This window comes from Callorhinus ursinus, unplaced genomic scaffold, assembly GCF_003265705.2.
Source record: "Callorhinus ursinus isolate GAN/ISIS: 27379988/994484 unplaced genomic scaffold, GSC_fseal_2.0 scaffold25, whole genome shotgun sequence".
Classification (NCBI taxonomy): domain Eukaryota; kingdom Metazoa; phylum Chordata; class Mammalia; order Carnivora; family Otariidae; genus Callorhinus; species Callorhinus ursinus.
In genome coordinates this window covers 10,547,097-10,573,270 of record NW_027397087.1, presented here as the reverse complement: position 1 = coordinate 10,573,270, position 26,174 = coordinate 10,547,097, and the positions used below count along the sequence as shown (strand labels likewise).

The following is a 26,174-nucleotide window of genomic DNA, read 5'->3' as shown; positions in this document are numbered from 1 at the left end:
CCTTCATGAAAATTACAGCCTAGCAAGGGAGCAGACAATAAATAAACAAGTAAAAAAACCAACAGGATAATTACAGATCGTTGTAAGTCCCGTGAAGGGAATACACAGGATAAATGAGATCATAATTGGGAGGGGCCCCTCTGCAGGGGGGACATTTGAGCTGAGACCTGGAGAGAAGCAGTGGCCATGGGAGGAGCTGGAGGAAGGGCAGTCCCGGCGGAGGGCACACAGGGACCCGGGGCTGGAAGGCCTTGGAGCATCAGGGAGAGAAGGCGTGGCGAGAGAGCAGCAACGGGAATGATGCAGGAGGAGTTCACAGGAGGCACAAGCTAGGGTGTTAGCACCTTGGAGGCCATGGTCAGAGTTTAGGTTTCATTCTGAGAGCAACAGGGAGCCGCTGACAGTGTTAAGCAAGAGTGGTAACCTAATTAAAGACCACCGTATGCTCACTGCCACATTGTCTGTAATAGCGGATAAGAAACGAATTCCACGAATATGGAGCCAGGTACGTACGTGTGGGTTCATCCCAGCGGTCTGCAGCAGTTCAAAGCCGTGAGGCATGTCTGTATGTACTGCCAGAGAAGGACTCACAAGATGCCCTTGGTAGGAGAAAAAAACAACGACAAGAAATAGAATACAGCATAAAATATGCTGCCACTATATTTTAAAAAGTGATAGTATATAGGCTTGCCCGTGTATAAAATCCCACATTAAGAACACACAAGGAGCTGGTCATGGGTTGCTTCTGGGGAGGGGAACTGAGGCACAGGGTGACCGGGATGGAAGGGAGACCTACTCTTCATGGTGTATCCTTTTGTACGGTCGAATATATTAGTATGCCTGTGTTACATATTCAGCAAAAAAAGCTCCCGTGTCTAAATTGTGGTCACCATGTTTGCTGTGTGGAGAGAGGGTGTTGAGAGATGGTGGTGGCTTGACCATGGGTAATGGGGATGGAGACAAGTGGGTGGATTCAGGATCCATGTTAGAGGCAGGACCAGCTGGACTCAGTGTATCCCACAATGACTTGCCCCACTCCCGTGAGTTCAGGAAAGCTTCGTGCATTTGAGATTGCAACTGGGCTTATCCGACTCTCCTCTGACTTCTGTGACATCTTTGTGGACTGAAGGGTTCTTGGGTTCCTTCCAGGTGCAAAAAGCCTTGGAACTTGAGAGACTGTCTAATGCATCACAATATGGAGGACATGGTTACAGATACGTGCCCTTTTCATATCCTCATCCAACTTCTAGACAATTTTTTTAAGTAACCTCTAGGCCCAAGGTGGGGCTTGAACTCATGACCCTGAGGTCAAGAGTCTCTTGCTGTACCGACTGAGCCAGCCAGGCGCCCCTGAATGGTTTTTAATGACAATCAAAATGAAGTTACACTGAAGAAGCCCTATCGTGTCTCCATGGAGCTTGCTTTCTTTGCAGAGAGATGCCAAGGGCCAGTACCTGTTTGACCTTCTTTGCCACCACCTGAACCTTCTTGAGAAAGACTACTTTGGGATCCGCTTTGTGGACCCAGACAAGCAGCGGGTAAGTCAATATTTGAAGCGCAAATATTCACTGACCTACTGAGGGTTGGTCAGTGGCCTGAGTCCTTGGACTGCCACTCATACTCTTGAGTTTAGCCTCAGGGATGAGTGGCCCCCCGGGCCCTGCTTTGGGTGTCACCTCTTCAGATCACGTAGCCACCTGGGCAGAGCTCAGCGAGTGTGGCCTGCCGTTCACAGATGCTGAGATTGGCAGCCTAGAGGGCTGACATGATCTGCCCAAAGCTGCCCGGTTGGCGGCAGAGCAGCGGGGCTGGTGTTACTGTCTCCAAGCACAGGTCACAGGCTAAGCCTCTCCCGCCCACTCTCTAGTGACTGAGTTGAGCCACACAGTTCTGGCTGGGAAGGGCCCCACCTTCCACCAGTTTGGGCAGGACAGAGATAGAGCCAAACTGACATGGGCCCCTGAGGACCTTGCAAATGCTTCCGTTCTCATTCTGCTCCACAGACACGGGGCTTATTCCAGACGGAGATGAGAACAGGTCCATCACCCCCAGGCTCCAGCCTGCCCTGACCGGTCTCCTCCCTGCTTGGCTCTCCAGATGCCATCCTTCTCTCTTCCCACAGCCTCCACCTGTACAGTCCCCCCGCCCAGAACATCTCCTCCCTTTCCTCACCTCTCCACACTCCACACTTCACTTCTGGCTGACTCCTTCTCACATGTAATGTCTCAGCTTGGACTTGCACTTCTTCCGGGGATTCTTCCCCCACCCCCACTGTGAACGAGGAGTCCCTCCTGTGTGCCCCACAGGCCCTGTGCTCCCCCTCTTGTAGCACTTTCTACGCCATGCTGTGGTTGCCTGTTGGATTACCTGTGTTCCAGGCAAAAATGGAAGTTCCATGAGTGCATGCACTTACTCTCATTCAGCACTACATCCCATAGAACGAGCACAGGGCCTAGAATGTAGTGGACGTTCAGTAAATATTTGCTGAAGGAGTGATGAGTGGGTGAGTTCATGGTGTATAATGCCAAAAAATTTCCCCCTCCACTTGCCCAGCTGCTCCGCTAGCAGACATCTGCACTTTCTAGAACTTCTTTTCATCAGCCCTTTCCTTTCTGTGGGGATGTATTCTCTGGTGCCCCCACTGAAGTGGGAAAGTATGCAGAAGCATTTGGGCCTGTGTCTCCCTTCCCTATACCCCTGCCCACCCCCCACTCTGGTCTACCATCCTCCAAAGACATTATCAGCACAAATGCCAGAGGGTCCCCCTTCCGTGGGTCCACTGATTTTCCTCACAGCTCCAAACATGGGTTCCATCTCTGTTGTCACTGGGGGCCTCAGAGCCCCAGAAGGCACAGTCCCCTAGCAATGCCCATGACCACAGGTAATGAATGAATGGATACACCCCTCAGCATGCCAGAGTCAAGTGCTGTTTTGTTCTTTGATGCTCTGAGCCACTGTGTCTCCAGGTCACATTTAGAGTTTTCTGTTGAACACTTTAGCTTAAAGAAAGAATCCATAGGGCTGTGTCCCTTTCTTTTGAAAAGCCCTGCCCCCTTCACTGATGTATTCTGGTCCTCTTGGCTCAGCAGAATTTTGAGCATCACCACTGTTTAGAAAGTAAGGTCAGCCCCTTGCCCTATGAAGGCTCCACGGTCTTGACATAAATACTGTCCTTAGCTCTAGAACCTCGAAAGGGCCATGATACCAGGAAGCTACATCTCCTCACATGCTGTAGGTGTCCATTCACTATAAAATGATGGACTGTTTTTACAAGGGGGTTTCTTATTGTTTATTTTTTTGGTCTCAGCTGTTTTCTTCTTAAGAGGGTAGGCCGGTTACCCCAAGTTCTCTTCATCTCCTGAAGAGAGTGGCTTATGAAGAAAAAGAAACAAAACATATCCTCATTATTTTCTAGTTAGGTCAAAATGTGCTTAAGAACAATAAGAGAGTACATGGAGGGGATAAAGATCAAAAGCAGGAGGAGACAGAGAAATATAAAGAAATGGAGAAACGGGGAAATAAACCTCTATGGAGGGGCTACTGTGTGCTGGGCTCTGCACTGAGCATAAACCCAGGCCTTTCAGCCGATGTATGTTGAGCCCTGAGTTCTATCAGGCACGAAGCTAAGAGCTTCCCACGTGTTCTTTAATCCTTACGCAAATGAGCAGAGCATCCACAAGTCAAACAGCCATTCTCTGGCTGAGGAAATAAAATGTCAGGTTAAGTAGTAACTTGCCCAAGGCATATGGCACTGCCAGTCTCCCGCTCAGAGCTGTCTGATGCCAGGCTCTGTGTGGGCTCTAAGGTTCCAGCTGAATTCATACCGGACAGTTTCTTGAAGTTGTGTGACTGTGCTGAGGGGTAAGGAGAGCAGAGAGGCTTGGAAAGGTGCTTGAGAATTGTGGGGAAATTTTTACCCCAGATCGGTTGAATCGTGGTAGAGAATGGAGGGGGTTAGTTCCCCGCTCCCTTAGGTTTCTTAAAATAAACGTCCTCCCCTGGGGCACCAGAACCCAAGCTCACATCCACCCCCTCACTGCCTGCTCTGCACAGGTGTCCATGGGGTCTGGGAACGCTCCTGGTCCCTCCTGGGGCACCAACGGGGGGAGCCTGTTGCTGGCTCAGGTCCAGGGCCCCAGCCTGCTCTCAGACTCCTTTCAAACTGGAGGCACCCTTTCCAGCCACCAGAGCCTCCAGATCATGCCACATTGGCCCAATGACCCAAATACAGGTGGAAACTGCCCTCTCTGAACCTTCTTTTCTCTCCTCCTGACCCTTCCTCCCCAGTCTCCTGTTATCAATTTGCTAGTGATTGTGGGACCCAGATTTAGCCAGACCGCTGCAAAGTTACCCTTTACTCTGTTACTGGTACAAAGTTACCAGTTACTCTGGCCATCTCTCTCTTTTTGGGATCCTGATTTCTCTTGATTTCTCTACCAGACCCTTAAAATCTCCTGGACAAGCTGTGACAGCTTTCGCTTCTCCCCCCACTTCCCCCATCTCCACCAGCCTTTCACTGCAGTGCAGACTGAAGTCCTCTTCAGCCCTGGCCAAGGGGAATAGGCTTTTTGTCATTCAGCTCCACCTGCTTTCTGCTGAGAACGCATCTCGTGGTCTTTCCTTGTAGTGTCCATCTTCCATTGTTTATTTATTTTAATCTATCTGTCAGATGCCTGGGGGCATTCTGAGCCCCAGACGCTCGCTGTGTTCTCCTAGCTGGACACAATTCCGATGTGCTCCGATCAGACGGGCCTCCTCCGCCTTCACAGGCTCAGCCTCGAACCCCACTTGTTTCCATGCAATTTCATCTCTTGCCTTTGCTTCCCCGTGAAGCCAAGCCGCGGTGGGCCGTGTAATGTGAGAAGGACCTCTTAACCACATTGAGTGGCTATAATGAGTTGCCAGCCTCATGGGAACTCAGATCAGAGGAAGCAAGAGAGCAGAATGTCAGCCCAGATTATCCATGTGGAGCTGACGGAGGAACTGGCTCTTAGTGGGTCCATTAACTTCGTGACCCACAGCCCAGCCCAGAAGGTGAGAGCTGGGAACCGCAGGAGGCCAGGATGCTGTCTGCACGGCCCTGGCTGCTTTCCTGCCAGAGGGAAGGTTCTGCCAAGATGTTGCTCTAAATGGAAGTAGCCAGAAAAGAGGGAGATGTGGACCCAGCATGGACCCGCTTCCTTCGTCCGTTTGGTAGCTGCATCTTGAACACTCTTCAGGGCACCGGCGGCTGACAGTTTTCTGCCTTCACAGAGCTTATGGCTCATGGTTTCAGTCTACTTCCAGATAATCTAATCCCAAGTAACAGCCATTGTAGCTTTCTGCAAACTGTCAAACTTACTGATTAGCATAAAAGCAACAAACATCAATAATGCATTTTATAAAGCATTCATGTAGAACTGGGAAACAGTTATAGAATGATCTCATTGCTTCCTTCCCACAAACATAAGTACCATGGGGAAAAAAAATGTATTGCTACTGTATCCTGCCTCTACGAAAATCCAAGGGAAAAACGATATGATCCTACACATTAGTTGTGGTTAGTTATCTTATGAGACTGAGACTTTAAACATCCCTGGATGCCAAGGAATCTGAGTATGTATGCCCTAACACAAGGGTTGGCAATATGCTACTCAAACAAAGATGGAGGATGCACCAGCCATCCCTGCCTTCTCACCATTGATGAAATTCCACCTGTTAATACTTTCTAGAGCCACGACCAATAGCCTCTGTCCCCACTGCCCACCCCTGCCCCCCCCCCCAAAAAAAATAGCTGGCACATAACACAAACACACACAACCCACTAATGTCAGCGTCTCCCTGCTCAAGACAGGTGGGGCTTTGTCCTCATTACACATACGTGCATTCGCTTGTGCCTACTGGTACGCCAGAAATACGTCTCAGAACCCTGGCACCCTACTTTGGAAGGCAGCATTGCCAGGGAAGCCCAGAAATGGCATCTGAAGCTGGAACTCTTCCCCCTTCACAGCTGGTTCCATGGGGAGCTTACTTCCAAAACTCCTATCACTCTCTGCTCTCCAAGCCTACATATCACAAACTTTGGGGCTGCTCTCAGCCTGGGCTACAATCTGTCCAGTTATTTAAATTGGGTAAAACAAGTTAGAGTTGACACTGCTTCTCATTCGGGTTTTCTTGTTCTGTGTTCTCTGTTTCAGCATTGGTTGGAGTTTACAAAGTCTGTGGTGAAGCAATTGAGATGTAAGTATTCTTAATGAAAATGTGGGGAGCCTCACCCCTGGGGAGGGTGGGATGAAGCCTCCCGTGTTTAGTACATCTTGGTCATTGTCCACCGTTCCTGTATAAGTTGGCCCTATACCTGTGAGGACTTTCTTATGATGCATCCCAGTGGGGAGGGAAGCCCGGTCCTCCTCTGGGAAGGGTCTTTCCTGAGACAGGCACGTCTCTGTCTCTGCAGCCCAGCCTCCATTCACCATGTGTTTCCGCGTGAAGTTTTACCCCGCAGATCCTGCTGCCCTGAAAGAAGAGATAACCAGGTAAGGCTGAACTTCCCTCAGCCACTGAGACCTGTTGGAGAGGAAAGAGGGACTGGAGTCTTTCAGATCCTCTATTTTGGAAGCTTCTCACTCTTATAAGGAAGGAAATCTTCCTAAATATAACCTTACTTCTTCTGTATTTCATTTCCACATGCTTTCTTTGCTCACCCCCTCAATGGAACTGGAACAGAGTGAGCTGCTTTCCTTCGAGGAGTGTGAATACTTCACATAAACTAGCCATCTATAAGGAGACCTGGAGTCATTACTTAATCAAAAGCATTTTTTTCTTTTACCAAGGCTGTGGCCACCATGGATGTTTTTGGAGAAGGTGGGTTGCTTTTGTTGGGGGAGGAGGATGTTCCTTGAAATAGACTCCGGTGGCCTAACGTCCTCGGGAAATGCCAAAGCAGGACACTGCAAAATGAGCTGGGAAACACTGAAGATTTTAAATCCAAGTGGATAAACTCCAGTGTGCTGACGGATCCGCCCATGATAAACGCTTCCTTGTGGGGGTCATGTTCTGTGGCGGGCACACAGCTGCACGGAATGGACACAGCACCACGTGAGGATGAGAAGGAACTTCTGTGCCCACGTCATCCTACAAGAGGGTCAAAGAATAGGCGCTTCAAAGCTTCACCAGAGTTTTGTATATATGAGCCAAATTCACTCTGAAAGTCTTGCCTCAGAGATTCAGCAATGCTCTGTACCAGGGATCCTTCATTTTATATTAGAAATATCTAATTTGGACTTGAGCAGAATGTTGGTGTTACCTCAGAGAGGGCGGGGCCCTGGAGCAAGAGATGATGCCAGGGAACCCTAGAGCTGAGGAAGAGACAGCTCTGCCGCTTTCCACTTCCCCCCAAAACCCTGGAGACCGCAGAGACCGGGATGAGGCCGTGGCCAGTTATAGAGACTCTGTCCTGTAAGCCTTTGCCATCTACTTCTAGATCCTGAACTGCTTGGGAGAATTCCAAAGAAAGGAAAGAGGAGGGAAGAAGGGAGGAAGAAGGAATATGGACTTACATTCCCTTCCCGTTCCAAAGAGCGTGCCACTAGCTTTATGTCAGATAAAAGGAGCTTAAGTTTTTCTGAGAAGGAAAACGAGGAAATGGGGAGAGTAAGAGGGCAAGAAACAGGGCTAAGTAGTGCGAAGGAAGCAAAGTGGGACAGAGAGGAAAAGTGGCTTCTCACGGGGGTCCCAGTGGAGGCTGGGGGGGATCTTGCAGTGCCGTCGGGAGGACGAGGAAGGTTGTTTCTTCGGGATGCTCAGGGCAGTCTACACGCACCAACTTTGAAGCTCTGAGGCCAGTGAGGGCATTCATGCTCCTTACTGGGCGTGGAAACGGCAGGTTCTGTTCATCCACACGGAAGTGGTTGTGGCTCCCACCTCGCTCACCCAAGTACAGGAGCAATCCTATAGTTTTAGGAGCGTGAACCTGCCCTGCTCAGGACCTTCAGAGTATTTGCCTCACTCTGAACCTGTCCCTCTCCCCGCCACCTGCTTCTCTGCCAAAAGAGGTGATGATACCAAGGCAGGCCCAGAAGCCCACACTCCTGTCCACGTGTCTGGGCAAACTTAACACCTCTTTCTTGAGAACCTGGCACCTTGCCTCCTAACACCGCACCTCAGGATCTCCTGGTCTCCACCTCACACAACCAACAGTGAGGATGACAGGGATGATTCTAACAACTCAGTGAGCGGCCAGTGAGAGCACGGCAGACACATGGCTTTCTGATTTGATTAAAGGGCAAAAATATATGGTTATCTTGGCCCTTAGGAGCTCTTAACAATACAATTTTCTAAATCAAATGTTCCTCCATAATACTAATGGACAGACTCTCCTACTCAAAAAGCAGCATAGACCTGGAAGCTCTGATCCTATTTCTGTCACTGCTCAGCTCTGTGGCCTTGGACCCAAGCTATTTAACCTGTCTGGCCTTCAGATCCCTATTTATAAAATGAGGAAGAGTAACAGCTCCCGCGTGGAATTGTTGGGAGAACTGACCCCTACACTAGGATCTTGTACTTTGTGATAACCGCGCCCCCCCGCCATCCGGGCAAGCCTTTCGCTGAGCAGAGGCAGCCAGGGGGATTACATGGTCCTTGGACCCCCGAGGGCTCCACACGGGGCACAGGTACAGTTAGCTCTGGCTTCGCTCCTTTGCTGAGGTTAAAAGGCACTTCTTTTCTGAGATTCCCCACTCCTCCTCTGTCCTTTTCCCCGACCAGCTAGAGTCCTGCCACTCAAGCAGCTAGTTTTTGAGGACTCAGAGAAAAAGCCATCCCAGTTAGCCAGTCATCCAAGTCCTGGTGGCACAGCATGAGGGCCATGGCCAGGCCTCTCTCCAGGTCAGCAGGCTTCAAAGGCGCTGACAAGGGAGCGAGCTCCTCCCCCTTCCACACACATCCAGTGCTGAGCATCCTCGACTGTTCTCCCCTTGCTCTCCACCTCACCAGCCTGCCTTCCCTAGAATGCGTTTTCCAGGCGTTGTTGGGAGTGTGAAGCACAGGGTGCCTGCGCCTGGTATGGAGTCTTCGTGCCTCCCCCTCCGAGGCATTCTGTGAAGACCTTGGAATTAGCCCAGTCTTTCTCCTCGTTCACGTCCCTACTGATCTTGAGAGAGTGGGTACCTGCCCCAGCCTCACTCAATACCTGTAATTCATTCCTGCCTTAGAGCCAGCCCTCCATGCCACCTTCCTGCCAAACTAATTTAGCTGTCAGTGTGTTTTTTCCTAGCAATATTGGCCCTCGATTTCAATGCCGTCCCAGCTAGTCCCATAAAGCCAGACTGAGAGGAGGGGATGAAATAGGGAGTAAAGAACTGTGCTTCAATTTATCTCTTGGACTCTTCCCAGATGATAAATTTAGTTGCCAAATCCTGATTAATCTCTTTTGTCATTTTTTTAAAGTAATAAATAGATTTTCTTGTCTGAGCTAGAGACAAGGCAGAGAAAATGGGGATTAGGCACCAGATTTAGCATTTAACAGGGACCGCAGGTGTATGAACTCTGTGGAAAGGTCAAATAGTAGAAGGAAACAGTGCAAATGGCGCCTCCTTCTAAGGAAACAAACTGCCTGACACATTTGAGTGGGGGTGCTCACAAAAAGTATTAATCGAATGACAGGATATATTTGAGAATGAATGGAGTTTATAGGTCATAAATTCCTTTGATGAACACCACTTGAGCCTACCTTAGGCTAAGATGGCCTGGGAAGCATTTTCTATAAAAGGCCAGAGAGTAAGTATTTTAGACTTTGTGCAACATATGGTCTCTGTCACAACTACTCAGTTCTGCCTTTGCAGTGCGAACGCAGCCAGAGATGATACCTAAATGAATGAGTATGGCTGCATTCCAATAAAATGTTGTATTTCACTGGAAACTTTGGTGGCAGGCCATAGTTTGCCGACCCCAGACTAACGCATCGAAGAGAACTGGGTTCAAATTCCAGGTTGTCCTTTAACTAGCTGTGAGACAAGGCAAGCAACAGTCTCTCCAATCAGTCATGTCCTCATCCATGAAGCAGGAAGAAAAAAACAGTAGCCACCTCCCAGAGTCGTCGTGAGGACTGCATGCGAGGGTACGCATTAAACTGTACAGTGTGGGGGCCCCTGGCTGGCTCAGTCAGTGTGGCACGTGAATCTTGATCTCAGGGTCATGAGTCTGAACCCCACATTGGGCGTGGAGCCTAGTTAAAACCAACCAACCAACAAACAACAGTACAGTGGGTGGCTCACAACATGCATTCAGTAAATCATTAATATTTTGTTTTGTTACTGTTTTGTCGGCTGTCTCTCCCCACTGGAATGTAAGCTCCATAAGAGTGGGGATTCTGTCTTGTTCCCTTCTGTATTCCCAGCACCCGTGGCAGTGCTTGGCACATGTAAGTGCTCAGAACTGGATGGATGGATGGATGGATGGATGGATGGATGGATGGATGGATGGATGATAGGTGGGAGGAAGGGTGAATAAGTGAGCTAGGCACAAGATGTACAGATTCCCTAGAATATTAAAAGTAAATTTAAAAAAAAAAGCATCTCTGACTGCAAGGAGATGAATAAAGATTATAGAGGAAGCCAGGGACAAAGAATCTGATGAAGGAAAGTCAGGGCCAAAGTGAGAACTCTTTGGAGAAGCTCTTCAGGAGATGCTAGTTCTCTCCAGAGGTCAGAACCTTTAATTCTGGAGCCATCTGTAGATTCATCTCCACCCTCTGATATCAGAAAACACAGTGCCACAGCCAATACCTTGGAGAGATGTACATGTCACAGAAAGACAGGTTTTCCTTGGCTGTCTTTTTAGGTTTTCACTTACTCTGCCTTTGGATAGTCCCAATTTGCACCTCCATTAATTTAGGACAACATTGGCATTAAAGCAAAAATGGAGATGAGGCCAGGAAGAGATTGGCAAAGTCTACTCAAGAAGTGTCCTAAGGAATAAGCTTGTTGTCTTAATTCTGGTCTGGTCTGTTTGGTTCTAATGAGAATTTCTCTCCGATGACAGAGTTCTCTTGACTTCATTTAGGACCCCTCTCTCTCTAATAACTAACTGAATTACCAGGGAGGTAGAAAAAGCATCAGGCCCTGAGTCAGGAGGCTTTCCTTGATTCTGATCCCGGTATCACCTCAGACAAGTCACTCTACATGTTTGGGCTTCTGTTTCCTCACATATGAGAGAATTAGGCTCTTTAACTCCTGTTCTGAGGTTCTGAGATGGGGTAACCCAACTCATCAGGAGTTGGCTGGGCTTGGTGGCCCCAGCAGGTGATCTCTTCCCTGGTAACAAAGCGGCCCTAGTAGCAGTGTCTCAGGCAACAAGATAGTCTTCCTTAGGCCCATGTGTGGCAGGCGAGAATATGCCATGTTCTCTTGAGAATAGGTCTAGGGATGCTATGAGTCATGTGGGGCGTATTCTCATGTCCAACAACAGCAACTCATTAGTTACCACCTTCAATGAACAAAACATGAAGCTTGATGAAAGGTACCATGGCAGAAAAGGGAGGGGGACCCCTAGTACAGCTCTGTCCCCTGAAGCTAATGGCCGATTCTTTCATGAGCTCACTTCTTATCTTTGAAAGCTGTGCTTTATTTTTAGGATATTGACTTGCCTCCCCTTTCCCTACTCCCTTCAATTGCTGTTCTGTTGCCTGACAACGTTCCTGTGGTCTTACCCTTGAGCCCCTGTACTGTCCTACCTCCAGAAGTCTAAAGAAACCCCACTCGCCAGTGGAAAGCCTGTACCTTTCTAGCTCACTGGAGGCACCCACCATGCACCCATCAATAAAGATGCCTCATGGGGCTCCTGGGTGGCTCATTCGGTTAAATGTCTGCCTTCAGCTCGGGTCATGATCCCAGGGTTCTGGGATCGAGCCCCGCGTCAGGCTCCCTGCTCAGTGGGGACCCTGCTTCTCCCTCTACCTGCCGCTCTCCCTGCTTGTGCTCTCTCTGTCAAATAAATAAAATCTTAAAAAAATAAATAAAGATGCCTCATAAAGACAAAGGTTCTCAGGGTCAGGAGGAGCACGTCCCCCCGGGGGCGAAGGGGGCAAATCAGAAGCTCCAGCAAGGCTCTTTCAAACCCAAGAGACACACACAGATTCTGATGTGCTCCCCCCAGGGGATGTTCTCACTGCCACATTGAGAATCACTGCCCAGAGCCTAGTTGTCCCTTTCAAATATCTCCTTTAGTCAGGTATGTGCTGTCCCTGAATTGTGGACACAGATAGGTACAGAAGGAGTGATATATGAACTCAAGCCCAGGGGATGATCAGTGAGTAAAGGACAAAAGGTTTGCTTCCACATCCTGCCAAAGCCTGTGGAGGGTGGGAGCTGGAGCAGTGAGAGGCGAAGCAGCACTCTCCCCCTCCCGCCTCTTCCCGGCTTTGCCTCCCTCCCTCCTTCCCACTCTCCCATACCGAGGTGTGGCATTTTACTGGGGGAAGCAGAGTGAAGACGAGTAGATCTGGTAGATCCATCTTAACTATTCACTCCACATGTCTCTTTCTTTTCGTTTTTCATGGCAAACACTGGGGCAGAGTGGGGTAGCTGATGGTGGTTGGGGGTGAGGAGCAGAGTTCTTACCAACTTCCAGACTATAGACTCACCTTCCCTTTGGTGTGGAGACAGCAATCCATCCTGATGTGGTTAGATGGATACTTTCAAATATTCTTAGGACAGTGCTTCTCAAACTTTATATATAAGTCACCTGGGGATATTGTTAAAACGATTCAGTAGGTCTAGGAGGGGCCTAATATTCTCCATTTCCAACAAGCTTCCAAATGATGCTGACCCCCCTGATTTGTGGGCCACACTTTGTGTATCAAGGCCTTAGGAGAGTTTTAATTGCTCCTGCATTTGTTTGTTAATTACTTGAATCAGTAAGCCCACCTCTCAGAGTCACCTGCTGGTACCCCTCCCCACCCCAGAAGTTACACCGTCAATGGTCCTCTTTCTTTTGGGCATTTTCACGGGATCAAATGGGCATAGAATCATCTGTATTATTCTTCAGCCTGAAAACAGCAGTAGTGGAAACCTCTAGTTGTCCAGGGAGGGCCCAACTTGTTTTTGGTTCAGCCTGATGGAGTTTAGGGGAATTTTATATTTCCATTACTCCCGTAGAGGTTCTGTAGTTATCTATGGCTAACAGCGTGCCACAAAACTTGGCTTAAAATGATAAGCATTTATTATCTCTCCATTTCTTTGGGTCAGGAGTTCAGGAGTGGCTTAGCTGGGTGGCCCTGGTGCAGGGTCTCTCATGGGCTTGCAGTCCTCTGAAGGTCTGACTGGAGGATTCACTTCTTTATGACTTAGTCTCAGATGTTAGAGAGTGTTGCTTCTGCTTTATTCTGTTTGTTAGAAGCAAGTCACTAAGTCCAAACCACACCCAAAGGGAGAGAATTAAGCTCTACTTCTGGAAATGAGGAGTATCAAAGACACTGTGGGCATATTTCTAAATAACCGTAGATGCCCCAAGACGAGGCAGCACTGTGGTAGGTGACACACATCAGGGTTTGATACCCTTGGCTTTTGCTTTTCTCAGGGCACCTGTAAAGTTTTGACATCAGAGACCTACTCCTTGTAAAGACATTTCAAAATAGAGCCAACAATTCCATTCCACTGTGACAGGGTCCACCCAACTCCTTGTGAAGCCTCGAAGCGGTTATAATGCAAGGAGGGCCATATAACATGGTGACCAAGAGCCAACCAGTCCTGAACTCACATCCTGGCTCTGCCACTTCCCAGTTGTGTACCCTTGAGAAAATCACTTAAGCCTCAGTGCCCTTATCTTAAAAGGGGGCAATAAGACAATACTGTATGTTAATTATACTAGAATTAAATTTAGAAAAGGGGGGGATGATAGTACCTATTTCAAAGTATTAGGTGAGAATTAGATGAGACAGTGCATGTAAAGTGCATAAGACCTGGACTGGCAGATAGTAAGTACTCAATACATATCAGCTACTGTTAGCTGTTATTCTTGCTGTCCTGCTTCCATCTGAGGTGAGAGCTTTCTCTGTTTGAAGAAACACCAGCCACAAGTTGCTCTGCTTCCTTCACTGGTGCCCCTTCTTATAGCTTATTCAAATCCTGAGAGGTCCAGCTGAGCTCTGCCAATAATCAAAGTCTGTTCCACACACAGGCAGGTTGTCTTGTAAGCCGAGGAAGAACTTGGCCTTGGGCTGGTTCCCTCACCCACCGTTCCGCTTCTTAGGAAGAAACATCGGCCAGAATCCACGGCAGAGAGAGGTTCAGTTGGCCCCTCTCTGCTGACACAGGTTTCTTTCTCAGCACCAAATGGGCCAGGGCTGGCTCCTTCCAAAAGCCAGCACTGGAGTGGGGCACAGTGCTTTTGCCAGGAAGCACCAATTCTTTTTTGAGCTACTGAAGGAAATTGACAGGTTGTTTTGAATTGACCCCAAATCAGTTTGGGGCAAAGTACTTGTAAGTCTTCAGGAAAATGGAAAATCCATTTGTTCTGTGGTACATTTTAAGTTTGTTTTAATGTAGTAAAAAAGTGCCCTGACAAGAATTTTGATAGGCTTATATCCCATCCTTATGTCTTTAAAGCCATCAGAGAAATCCTTTCTAGTTCCTGCCTCTGTTTTCTCTCCAGGTACTTAGTCTTCCTACAGATCAAAAGGGATCTCTACCATGGCCGCCTCCTCTGTAAAACATCAGATGCTGCCTTGTTAGCAGCTTACATCCTTCAAGGTAATGACTTTTGACAAGATGAATTTTTGCTTTTCATGCTAAGTACTGATTATATTATTTCAGTTACCACAGATGACTACTTCCTGGGTTTAAACAGTATCTGACTTGAAGCAGAGTCTGAATGAGAGGGCTTTGCCTAGACTCCCTAGGTCCAGAAAGCTCCAACCACTCAACCCTACACTGTGCCTAAGGTCTTTCTGCCAGTGCCTTCAGATCATTGTGACTCTCTCTGGGGTTTCCTCTACCTTGGCTGACAGAGTTACTGAGACTCTGGAGAGTTATCTGAATCAATTTTTTCCTAGCCTTTCATGCAAATCTCAAAGGTGTGAAGTATCTTGGAATTTTGGTGTCCCTTTCAGAGATCTTTCCATTCAGAGTGGTCAAAGTTGGAATGTTTACAAGAAACAGACACATTTCCTAGCATCCATCCTAATAAGGCAGGGTTGACTCTGTATCCAGCTGATGCCGACTGGCTTTTTTTTTTTTTTTTTTTTTTTTTTGCAAAACAGCAGGAAAGGTATGCACTCTTCATGTATGTGATGCCTTCTCCTTCCATCAAGTGCAGGGGCTCCTAAGTGCCACTTCCAAGACTTCTCTTAGTCCTTAGGCCTGAAACTGTCACCAGATTGTTCAAGACCACAGCACTAAAATCAGTTTCCATCAAAGAAACTGAACTCTTAATTGGAAATCTGTGAACTCCAGGAAGCTACTCTGTGAAGAGAACCTGAAAAATGCTTGCCAATAAGAAACTACAGTTCTTCTGCTAAGAGAAATATCATAGCTGCAGTAAGAATGTAAAAGTCCACACATTGCAACTTTGACTTCTGAGACTCCTGTTTTTAAAAAGCAAGTCTAGAAGGTGCCTGCCAACTCTAAGGTACCCAAAGAGGCCACCTTCATTTTTAAAGGAGAACTTGGTCCTAAGTGAGATTTTAAACTCCAGTCTTTCCATCAGATTTACCCTGACAACCATATTGAATTTTTTTTTCTTTTGAAGAAATAATTGACATCCAATACTGATGTTTTCCACTTGGAGCTTCCTAAATAAAATCATAATAAATGACTTCATGGCTCAAGGTCACTCTGGACTATAGATCTGGGAAAGCTTTTAGTCTCTTGCTGAACGATAGAAATTCCCAAGTAATCTGAGTAGATTTGCGCACAAGTACAATATTCAGCTGTGAGGAAGGCACATTTTCCTCTTAATATTTACTCCTCCCTCAAGATTTCTCCAGGGCCTGGTTGTGGCTCTCACTAAGGAAGGAGAAAAGACAACCCCAAAGCAGCTGACACTTTGTAACATACTTCCTCCTCACATATACATGATGTTCCCTGTGCAGCACATCCTGTGTGGTGGGCTGGGGTCTAACTTGCTTTGCGGAGCGCACCCTCTGCAGAGCACACTCTCCGCAGAGTGCACTGATCAGAGATCCCAGCAGCTTTAGGGATGGCCTTTTGCTCTCTAAATGGGTGGAGGAGAGAGCCCCGTCCTGTGCAGAAAACTAAGAAATCAGCCTTAGGACCTAGTGCTCCTGAACTCAATGGCCAGTTTTAACCAGTCTTCCCACTCTCCAAGAGGGGCCTGACACCTGGCCAGCCCTCAGTGTACTCAAATTACATTCACTTGATTTGATTTGATTTTGACTGAGAGTTCAGTTCTGAGTTTGAGTCACGGCTCCTTCATCAGTGTGGCCCTGCTAAAATCCTGATCTGGTTCAGGCCCAAGAGACTCTATCTTCCTGATCAAGCTGTTTCCTGTGCTGCCACAAAGAGCATTGATCCCAGTCCCTTTTCTCAAGACTCACTGGATAAAGACCGTGATACAGCCCTCTGCTCTTTTATTGGATATTTACTTGTGGTGACCACAGAACACAGGCTTGGCTCTAGTGTCTCTGCTTAGGCTTGATACCAACCCAGAGTGCAAACCTGGGAAAACAAAGGTAGGCATGCTTCTGAGGGGCATGCCCTCTGCCTGACCCACAGCCATGCTCAAGATCCATTGTTCTTTATAAATTTGGTGTGTGCTTTGGCTTTTGCTCTGTGTGTTAATTTCTTGTTGCTTTACCAGTGATGATTTGCCTGTCTCCACAACCGTTTTACTCTGCTTTCCTTTTGTAAGCGGAAATTGGGGATTATGACCCAGGGAAACACCCTGAAGGCTACAGCTCCAAGTTCCAGTTTTTCCCAAAACATTCAGAGAAGCTGGAAAGGAAAATTGCTGAGATTCACAAGACAGAACTCAGGTACGTGACACTCATTCGGGCTCAGGACACTCTGCCCCCCAAAGCCCGAACACACAAGTCCTGCGCTGCATCCTTTGCTCCCTCAGACCCAGTCCTCCTAACTCTAAGATGTGCCATTTTCAGTATTCCACTGACAGCACAACCCCAAGCCCTGTAGTGTAGGCTGAGGCTTGAGGGCAACAGGGTCATTATAGTGTAAGGAAAACAGAGAGGGATGGCCTCTGAAAGGTATCTGCTTCACTAAGATAAATGGAGAGAGAGAGCGGGAAGCATGGACTAGGGAAAAGGAAAACATAAAAGGAACAACAGAAGAGAAAATAGATGAGAGGAGGCATGTGAAAAATGGGCAAACCCCTACCTTCAGTCTGTGGCAGTGTGACAGGTGGCTCTGGGTCAGTGGATGGGACTGCACAGGTCTGGCCTGGTTCATAAATGCTGGGGATGCCCTGAGAGCATGTGGTTCGGGGGCTATGTCTCCAGTACTGCCTCATTCAACCCACAGCCCTACACAGAGGGAAGGAGGGGAGAAGCAGCTGGAAGCAGGAAGCTTGTCTTCCTCAGATTCTTAGTTTGCCCAGAATATGCCAAATTCCATAAAATAGCATTAATGTATCCTTTCACCCATATATATATATAGGGTTTTCTACAAAGGCTGATTAAAACAACAACGACAGTAGAGCCTGGGTGGCTCAGTCGGTTAAGTGTTCCACTCTTGATTTCAGCTCAGGTCATGATCTCAGGGTCACTAGATCAAGCCCCGTGTTGGGCTCCACCCTCAGCGGGGAGTCTGCTTCTCTCCCCCTCTCCTTCTGCCCCTCCCCCCTCACAAGGCTCTCTCTCTCTAAAATAAATAAAATCCTTAAAAAATATATATATACATATATATATATATTTTTAAGGATTTTATTTGACACAGAGAGAGCACAAGCAGGGGGAATGACAGGCAGAGGGAGAGGGAGAAGCAGGCTTCCTGCAGAGCAGGGGAAGCTCAATGTGGGGCTCAATCCCAGGACCCCAGGATCATGACCCGAGCCAAAGGCAGTCACCCAGTCAACTGAGCCACCCAGGCGCACTAAAATTCTTTTAAAAAAGCAGTAGTGTGTATGCACTCTACTTTGTGTGGCATGCTGAAGTACAAATACCCCAAACTGATAAACTATGGAGAAAAAGGCTATATACAATGCAGTACTGTAAAATAAAACATGCCATCATATTAGTATGTTACAATTTTTTAAAATCTTTTTTAAATGTTTGCTTAAACTACCTTCCTGGAACAGGATAATGCCTAAGGGGTGGGGGGGGATATTTCTAATGTTGATATTAAGCTTCAACTTAATATTGCACTGGCTCCCACGCTCCCAGGGGAATGGAGACACCTACCAGAGGTGGAATCCTAGCTGCTCCCCATCCCTCTCCCGGTGCTGGTGTGGCCTTTCTTGAGCAGGCCAGCTCCTCCCATCACTGTTAGGGAAATAGCGGCCCCTTGTGGTAAAGGTCAGAATAAACGTGGACCTTTGAGAGGGTTCAGGGTTCGTTCAAAGCAGAGGGTTTTACATGTCAGAGCAGTGGGGACAGCCCTCCAGAAACCTAGTAGGAGACAGGGGTTCCCCCAGGAAATGATGCCCACTTTGAGGGCCCTGGAGGCTTGGGCCAACTCCTGGAACGAATGGAGCCCACAACACCCTCCAGCTTCCAGACAGGGAGTGAGGAAGGTCCCCGCGAGGGGCAGTGGTCCTCAGCTGCCTCTGGTGCCCAGCCTTTTGCCTGCCCCACAGACATTTCCCAGACACCTTCTCCACACCTCAGGCTTGCTGGTGGCTGTAGAAATCTGCAGTCAACATAATGCCTGCTTGCACAGGTTGGCCTCATCTTCATTATGTAAAAATGTGTCTGTTTCCTCCCTCGGCTCTAACGTGAGTTCCTGGAGGGCCCAGACTGTGCACTTTATCTCTTGGTAGATTTTACAGCAAGCAGCATGGAGGCTGGCACAGAATGTGCTGATTGATGTCCCTCCCGAAGGACACTAGGGGGAATCTGGCCTGCTCCTCCCTGCTCTGCCTCCTCTTCCTGCACCCATATTGCTTGAGACAAATAATGAACAAACTTAGAAATCGGCAACTTTCAGTCCTGCCCACCAGCCCTCAGAGTTGCTGTTGACACACTGCCCACCCCTCCTCGAGAGTGAAACCAACCCAGCATCTGTAGGAGTGTGTCTGCTTCACCAGGGCTCTGGACCCTGAGGGTGCCTGAGGTAACACTGTCACTGGTTCTGTGTGGAGCTCAGGAAAGCACCTGCGCACAGGCAGCTGCAGAAGGAATGACGCTGAAGGCCCCTTCCTCAGGCTTGGCACTAGGGCTGCTTTCTTCCTTTTCCTGCTTGTTTCCTTTTCATAGTCATCACCCTGTGGACAAACAGAGCTATTGTGGAGACTGGGGAGCTCAGCACTGTCTCCTGCTGTCTCTTCACTCTCCATTCCCATGTTCCCTTTGGGTAAAGGAAACGTGTTGGCAGCACCAGCAAGATATATAGGCCCCTTCTTTGTATTTCAGTCTAGATCAGACAAGAAACCCAATGGCCTACAGCCAGCGTACAAGTGTGTTTTGTTTGCCTGCCTGGTATTTGAAATTGTGAAATACCACATAAAAAGCAGTATCTCTGATTTCCCTTTTAAAAGCAGTGCTTTTAACATCTAGCTGTGTTGGGCTTTGCATTCCCACCTGACTACAGTCTTGGAGCTGCTGCCCTCATTTGGTGAGGTAGCACTCCCCAGTTTGGCACAGCCCCCACCACTCCCTCCTGTTTACACTCAGGCATGTCATTCGTTATGTAGTCGGCCTCAGTCTGAAGACATCTGAGTTTTTGACCCCAGAGAAAGGATCTCTGAAAGTTGGTCCTGAACAGGGCAGGGAACACACTCTATGGAAAAACCAGAGTGTAAGACTTACCCTGAACACTTTTAAATATATATATATATATATATATATATATATATATATATATAGTTTTTTTTTTAGAGAAAAAGCGTGAGTGAGTGGGGGGAGGGGCAGAGGGCGAGAATCTTTCAAGCAGGCTCCCTGCTGAGCACGGAGCCCGACTGGTGCTTGATCTCACAAGATCATGACCTGAGCTGAAATCAAGAGTCAGACACTTAACTGACTGAGCCACCCCCTGAAAGCTGCTTAATGGAGAGTTTACCTCAGGGGAGTCTATGAAAACAGGAAACCCTGAAATCATCTCATTTTCGTTATTCCAGTGGTCAAACACCAGCAACATCAGAGCTGAACTTTTTAAGAAAAGCACAGACGTTGGAGACATATGGAGTGGACCCTCACCCGTGTAAGGTAAGACCCCCGTGGTCCGAGGCTCCAGTGACCTTGCCTCCTCCAGAGGCCAACAGGCAGGGAAGGAGTACATGCCTGCGCCAGCCACCCTCAGTATCTGGCTGACTGGCTCTTTCAGAGACAGAGGACAGCAAAAGTGTCACTCCTTTTGAAAACTCCTCTGGCTTCCACGCTGCATAATTTTGTGGTGCCACATCAACCTCAGAGGGTCCGAGGCAAAGTCAATCTAAATAACAAATCCAAAGCTGGGGCCCCACTTTGGCAGCAGTGGGTAATTTTGTGGAAACGAAGACAGAAGTGTGGAAGTCCCCCCACGGGGAATGATCAGAGGCCACTCAGTGGACTGCCCGCCCTTCCCTGACCTGTACTCTAGTTTCTTTCCAGGAGCGGGGTTTATTGCCCGCAGCAGCGTAAGTCAGTGCACGTACCTGCGGCGGAGTTGCACTTAATTCCGTTATGCGCCTGGGAGGCGAGACAGGAAGCAGCCAGGAAGCCTCTGCCCAGGGCAAACCTCTGTAATTGCTCACATGTGTCTGGCATTTTGGGGAAGAGCGCAAGCAGCCACAGTCACTATGCAGAGCAGTGGGGGGACATGGCTTCTTCCCCTCTCTGTGGCTGTGTCCCTCCACTTCATCTCCTCATCTCGGTTGCTTTGACACTCCTGGTCTCTGCCTCAGTTTCCCCAGCTTTTGCCTCTCTTTCCACCACTGGAAACCAGTACCACCAGTAAAGCTGATTCTCAAACTAATCTGAGGGAGCCATTATCCTATGGGAACAAGAGAACACTGCCCTTTTTCTTCCTGAGGGGACACCATAAGTTTCCAACAAAAATGAAAAGAACAGAATAGAGGGGCACCGAGGTGGCGCAGTCGGTTAAATGACCAACTCTTGATTGAGGCTCAGGTCATGATCTCAGGGTCACAGGATTGAGCCCCGTGTCAGGTTCCACACTCAGCAAGGAGTCTGTTGAGATTCTCTCCCTCTCCTTCTGCCCCCTCCTCAAATAAATAAATAAATCTTAAAAAAGGGGAAAAAAAAAAAAACAGAAGAGAAAGCAAGGAACCCAGTAATGTAGGTGCAGAGTTGCATTTCCCTTGGCCTCTGGGTGAGATGATGGTGATTTGTTCTTGCATGGGATTTGATGCTGAAACTTCCAATATTAACTTTGAGAACATTCTGGCACTCAGAAACCCTGGTCACCTTTCCCACTCCACACAGTTAACCAGTACAATCCACCAGTACAACCCACTGCCAGATAACCCTTGTGTTCTTGGGGGCCAGCACTGTCAGAAAACACATCCATGCCTGTTAGTACAAAAAAAAAAAAAAAAAAAAAAAAAGTATGGTTATTTACAAATGAATTCGCGAATGCCCTCGTATGAATGGATACAGATACATCCACAAATTGCTCAGATACTATCCGCAGGGAGACTGCATAGGACTGAAGAGAGCTTCGGAGTCAGCTGGCCTTGACTGCAGCTCTGATCTCTGGCTTCCTGAGGCCTTCGTAGGCTTCTCTGAGTCTTGCTTTCTGCATCTATGTGAAAGTACACAGAAAGTACTCAGTGACTGTGCTCCACGAACTGCTGAGTCACTTCAGGACCTTAAAACACATAGCTGCCTAGAGATAGCGATCTTCACCGTAAGGTGCCAGGTCATCTCCAAGCCAGCTGGTAGACGGTGAACCTGAGCACAGCTTAATGGAGGTGGGTGAGGGTTCTCTACTGTTGCCTATGTGCGTCTGGAAGCTATAGTGGCAGCCAGCCTGGTGTCCAGCCCACGTCCGCATGTACCCTAGGGCTGTGAGGCTCCTGGCTCAGACCCACCTTTGATGAGTTTGTCCATTATCAGACAGACAGAGGCTAAAGAAGCTGTGGGAAGGAACCCCTATTAATACCAGGCACTGTGTGAGGCCCAATCCCTCATCATTTTTTTCTTTTTTTTTTTATAATTTATTTATTTATTTAATTGACAGAGAGAGAGAGAGACAGTGTGAGAGGGAACACAAGCAGGGTGAGTGGGAGAGGGAGAAGCAGGCTTCTGGCCGAGCAGGGAGCCCGATGTGGGGCTCGATCCCAGAACCCTGGGATCATGACCTGAGCTGAAGGCAGTCGCTTAACCAACTGAGCCACCCAGGCGCCCCATCATTTCATCCCCACAGCATTAATTCCTTGAAGGAAGGAGGGAAGACACATTTGTGGCATGCCTTCCATGGCAGGCCCACTGGAATCCTTTTGCATTATTTTTTCATTTAATCCTCATGCCAGCCCTAGGAGGTGGATTTTACTCTTCCTGTTTTATAGGTGAGAAGATGAAAGCTCTGGGAGGCCACAGCTTACTCCCTCAGTAGGAGACCAAGAATTTGAACTCAACTCACTTCCCAATGTTAGGTATCTGTAAGGAACAGAAGCTTACTCCCTGAGTAGGAAACCAAGAATTTGAACTCAAGTCACTTCCCATTGTTAGGTATCTGTAAGGAACAGAAGCCCCCAGGAGACTCCCTCTAGGGAGAAGGTGGGAGCGGTCATCTTACTGGGCTTCCAGTCCCTTGTTCCCAGGCTCTGTACTTCCTGCTCCTCCAGAGTCAGGGCCCTGCTGCAGACCCCACACATGGCCCCTCAGTTCATCTCATTGGGCTCCAGATCATAGTTTCCTTAGCCCTCCTGAGCAAGAACAGTTCAGGAGCCTTTACTCTTGTCATTAAGTAGGGTTACTTTGGTGATATGCTACCAAGCACTCGCCTTAATGTTGCTACAAGGAGAGCTGAAATAAGCTGGAGCACTCGGTGTAATAAATACTGATGATTTCTATTAACAGAGAGGCAATTACTGGGCCCAGGGAATCTGGGGCATGCAGCCCTAAGGAGGACAGAAGAAGAGGAATCGTTTTGATAATTAAATGAGAGCAGAACAACACTTCAGCTGGGCTCTATTCTCCTGGACTGATTAAGAAGCTGCTGTTCTTCTTATCCACACTGATGGTTTCTTTCTGCCCAGAGCGTCCTTGTCTGGCCCTGGGATGAGGAAGAGGAGATCCTACCAACTCTGGGTGGGACAGCCAAAGGGCTCCAGCAGCTGGCTGGCTTACAATAATACCCAGGCTCTGAACTTACACAAGCTATCCTGAGCTCTCTGCATCGCCCCTCAGCCCCCATCTTCTGACGGGAGCCCCTAGCAGGAGGAGAATGGAGCAAACCACTGGCAGCCCAGTGTTGCATCTATCCCCAACTCTGACACCTCTCCAACCTCAGGAGCTACCATCTTGTTCCTTCCAGGGGACCCTGGGACTGGTTATTTGCCCTGGATCTCCTGTAGGCCCACTGTGGCTTCTTGCCCTGTTGAGGTTTATGGAGTGGTCAGACCCATCACAGATACCCATCCTGTACCCAGCCTTATGATGAGTCACAAAGGTGCCATTTATTGAGAGCCTGCACCTACCCAGCACTTATATATACTATCTCATTTAATCTTTACAACAACACTGCCAAGAAGATGTTCTTGTCCTCATTTTGAGATAAGAACACTGAGCCTGGGGCGCCTGGGTGGCTCAGTTGGTTAAGCAACTGCCTTCGGCTCAGGTCATGATCCTGGAGTCCCGAGATCGCGTCCCGCATCAGGCTCCCTGCTCGTCAGGGAGTCTGCTTCTCCCTCTGACCCTCTTCCCTCTCATGCTCTCTATCTCTCATTCTCTCTCTCTCAAATAAATAAATAAAATCTTAAAAAAAAAAAAAAAAAAGAACACTGAGCCTGGGCGCTTGGGTGGCTCAGTCAGTTAAGCATCTGCCTTCGGCTCAGGTCATGATTCCATTTTCTTACACCACTCAACAGGGAGTCTGCTTCTCCCTCTACCCACTTCCCCCCTCCCCCTGCTTGTGATCTCTCTCTCAAGCTCTCTCCATCTCTAAAATAAAGAAAATCTTAAAAACAAAAACACTGAACCTCTGAGAGACCAACTAACATGTCCAGAGTTACTGGTAAGGGACTCAAGCCTGGACACGCCTGAGTCTCAATGCTGTGCTTTTTCAGTTACCATTCATAGTCTTTCTTCTGGGGAGATGGCATGTATTTAGGAACAAAGAAGGACTCACTACCAATTCTGATAGAGAGAACCTATGACACCACTGAAATCATCAGAAAAATTTAATGCCAGTTCACCAAGTGGCTTTATGTCTGTTCTATACAGGAGAAAACTGATTTCAGAAGATCTAGGTTAGAGCAACCATACCAATAAAATTGTCATTCCTCTGACCTTTCATAATCAGCCACCTACAGTCCTCTCTAAATAAACCCCCTTCCCCATCTTGATAAGTTGCCCCTGACCTCAGAGAAAAAGAACAAGGATCAGCGATTAAAAAAAAAAGAAAAAAGAAGAATCAGCGATGACTTGCCCTCTTCCCCAGGTGGGCCCCTCCTGGCTACGCTGTGGGGAGAGTGGTAGGTTTACTGCTGAGATGAAGAACTTGACTAAAGCCACTTAGGTGGCAAGTATGTGCCAAGATTTCCATTTCTGATCTTTAATGGGGTGACACCAAGGCTCTTACAGGGTTGCCTCCTAATTTCCACTCCAGTTTCTTGTGACCATGTTTAAGTATATTGAAACTGGGTGATTTTCATGATTGACTTAATGTAAAGGTTCCTACCTATGAGTTTTCAGGGATGAGCATAAGTGTGTAGAAGAGCATGTGATATCTTCTTCCCTAAGGTTTTCTTTTTTTTCTTTTAAAGATTTATTTTAGAAAAAGAGAGCATGCATGTGAGCAGAGGGAGGTCCAGAGGCAGAGGGAGAGAGAATCCCAAGCAGACTCCCCACTCAGCACGGAGCCTGACACAGGGCTCGATCCCATGACCCTGAGATCATGACCTGAGCCAAAATCAAGAGTCGAACGCTTAACCAACTGAGCCACCCAGGCGCCCCTTCCCTAAGGTTTTTGAAAACAAAGGTTTCATCCACCCATGTTGAATTAGTTTAAGTCATGCTCCAGAGAGGGAACTGGATGATCTTGGAAAAATACCCTGGTTCTGACTCTGGCATATCCAGGATGTCCTCTGGGGCGGCAGCAGACAGAAGCGTACTTCATTGTATCCAGAGGTGGAACCCACGGGGACTGGGCAAAGGTGGCCAGATGTCCCTACATCCCAGAACCAGTCAGTGCTGTGATTTCCAAAAATCCTTTTCTGGGCAGAGTGATCATCTTAAGGTGAACCTTTGATGTCAAACTGATGCAGTCGAGTTTTATGGTGGTTTCTACATGAACATCTGAAGGACTCCGTGCAAATCCAGCCCTCCAAGAAAAAACACGATTGGCCATGTCCTGGCAGTAAGTCATGTAGGCCATCACCCTAAAATCAGATAGAAGTAGTATTTCTTGAAGAATATATTATGGCCCTCATTTGACAAATGAGGAAATTGAGGTTCAGAGAAGTTAAGTAAGTCACATAGCAAATAAGAAGCGGGGCTAGGGTCCTAAACCAAGAATGAAGCTCTTTCCACAAGGATGAGAAATTGAAAACAAATCTTATGCCTCACAACTATAGAAGTGAACTAAATACTGTAGACCATTATCTGATGCAGAGGGGGGCTGGCAGTATGTGCTGTGTGGCCACCCAGATTGAGTTTTTATTCCACCTCTCAGATCCATGAATGCTCAGTCCTGTGGGTACCGATCTCGTCAGGACAGGAAGGGGACAGAGAGGAAAGGTAGCCTCCAGCTTGATAAGATGGAAGATCTAAGGAACAGGTTACCACTTTCTGTGTCACTTCTTTCCTCGTCCTCATTTCTTTCTCTTTTTGTCATATAACTTGTCCTTTTGCATACACATTCCAAGGGCAGGTTCACACGAGAATGACATGTTAGGTGGAAGAA

At 48.0% G+C, this 26,174-nt stretch overlaps 1 protein-coding gene across 11 annotated transcripts in view; it reads left to right on the top strand.

Annotated features, from left to right (window-relative positions):
• Positions 1–26,174, top strand: part of FRMD5 (FERM domain containing 5) — a 304,534-nt gene that overhangs the window by 258,405 nt on the left and 19,955 nt on the right. For all 11 annotated transcript variants that reach the window (XM_073876922.1, XM_073876920.1, XM_073876921.1 and 8 more), the window contains exons 2-7: positions 1,434–1,538; positions 6,177–6,219; positions 6,437–6,515; positions 14,629–14,726; positions 16,846–16,969; positions 20,224–20,311. In XM_073876922.1, coding sequence (XP_073733023.1) covers positions 1,434–1,538; positions 6,177–6,219; positions 6,437–6,515; positions 14,629–14,726; positions 16,846–16,969; positions 20,224–20,311 — 537 coding nt within the window. The remainder of the gene's footprint in view (positions 1–1,433; positions 1,539–6,176; positions 6,220–6,436; positions 6,516–14,628; positions 14,727–16,845; positions 16,970–20,223; positions 20,312–26,174) is intronic.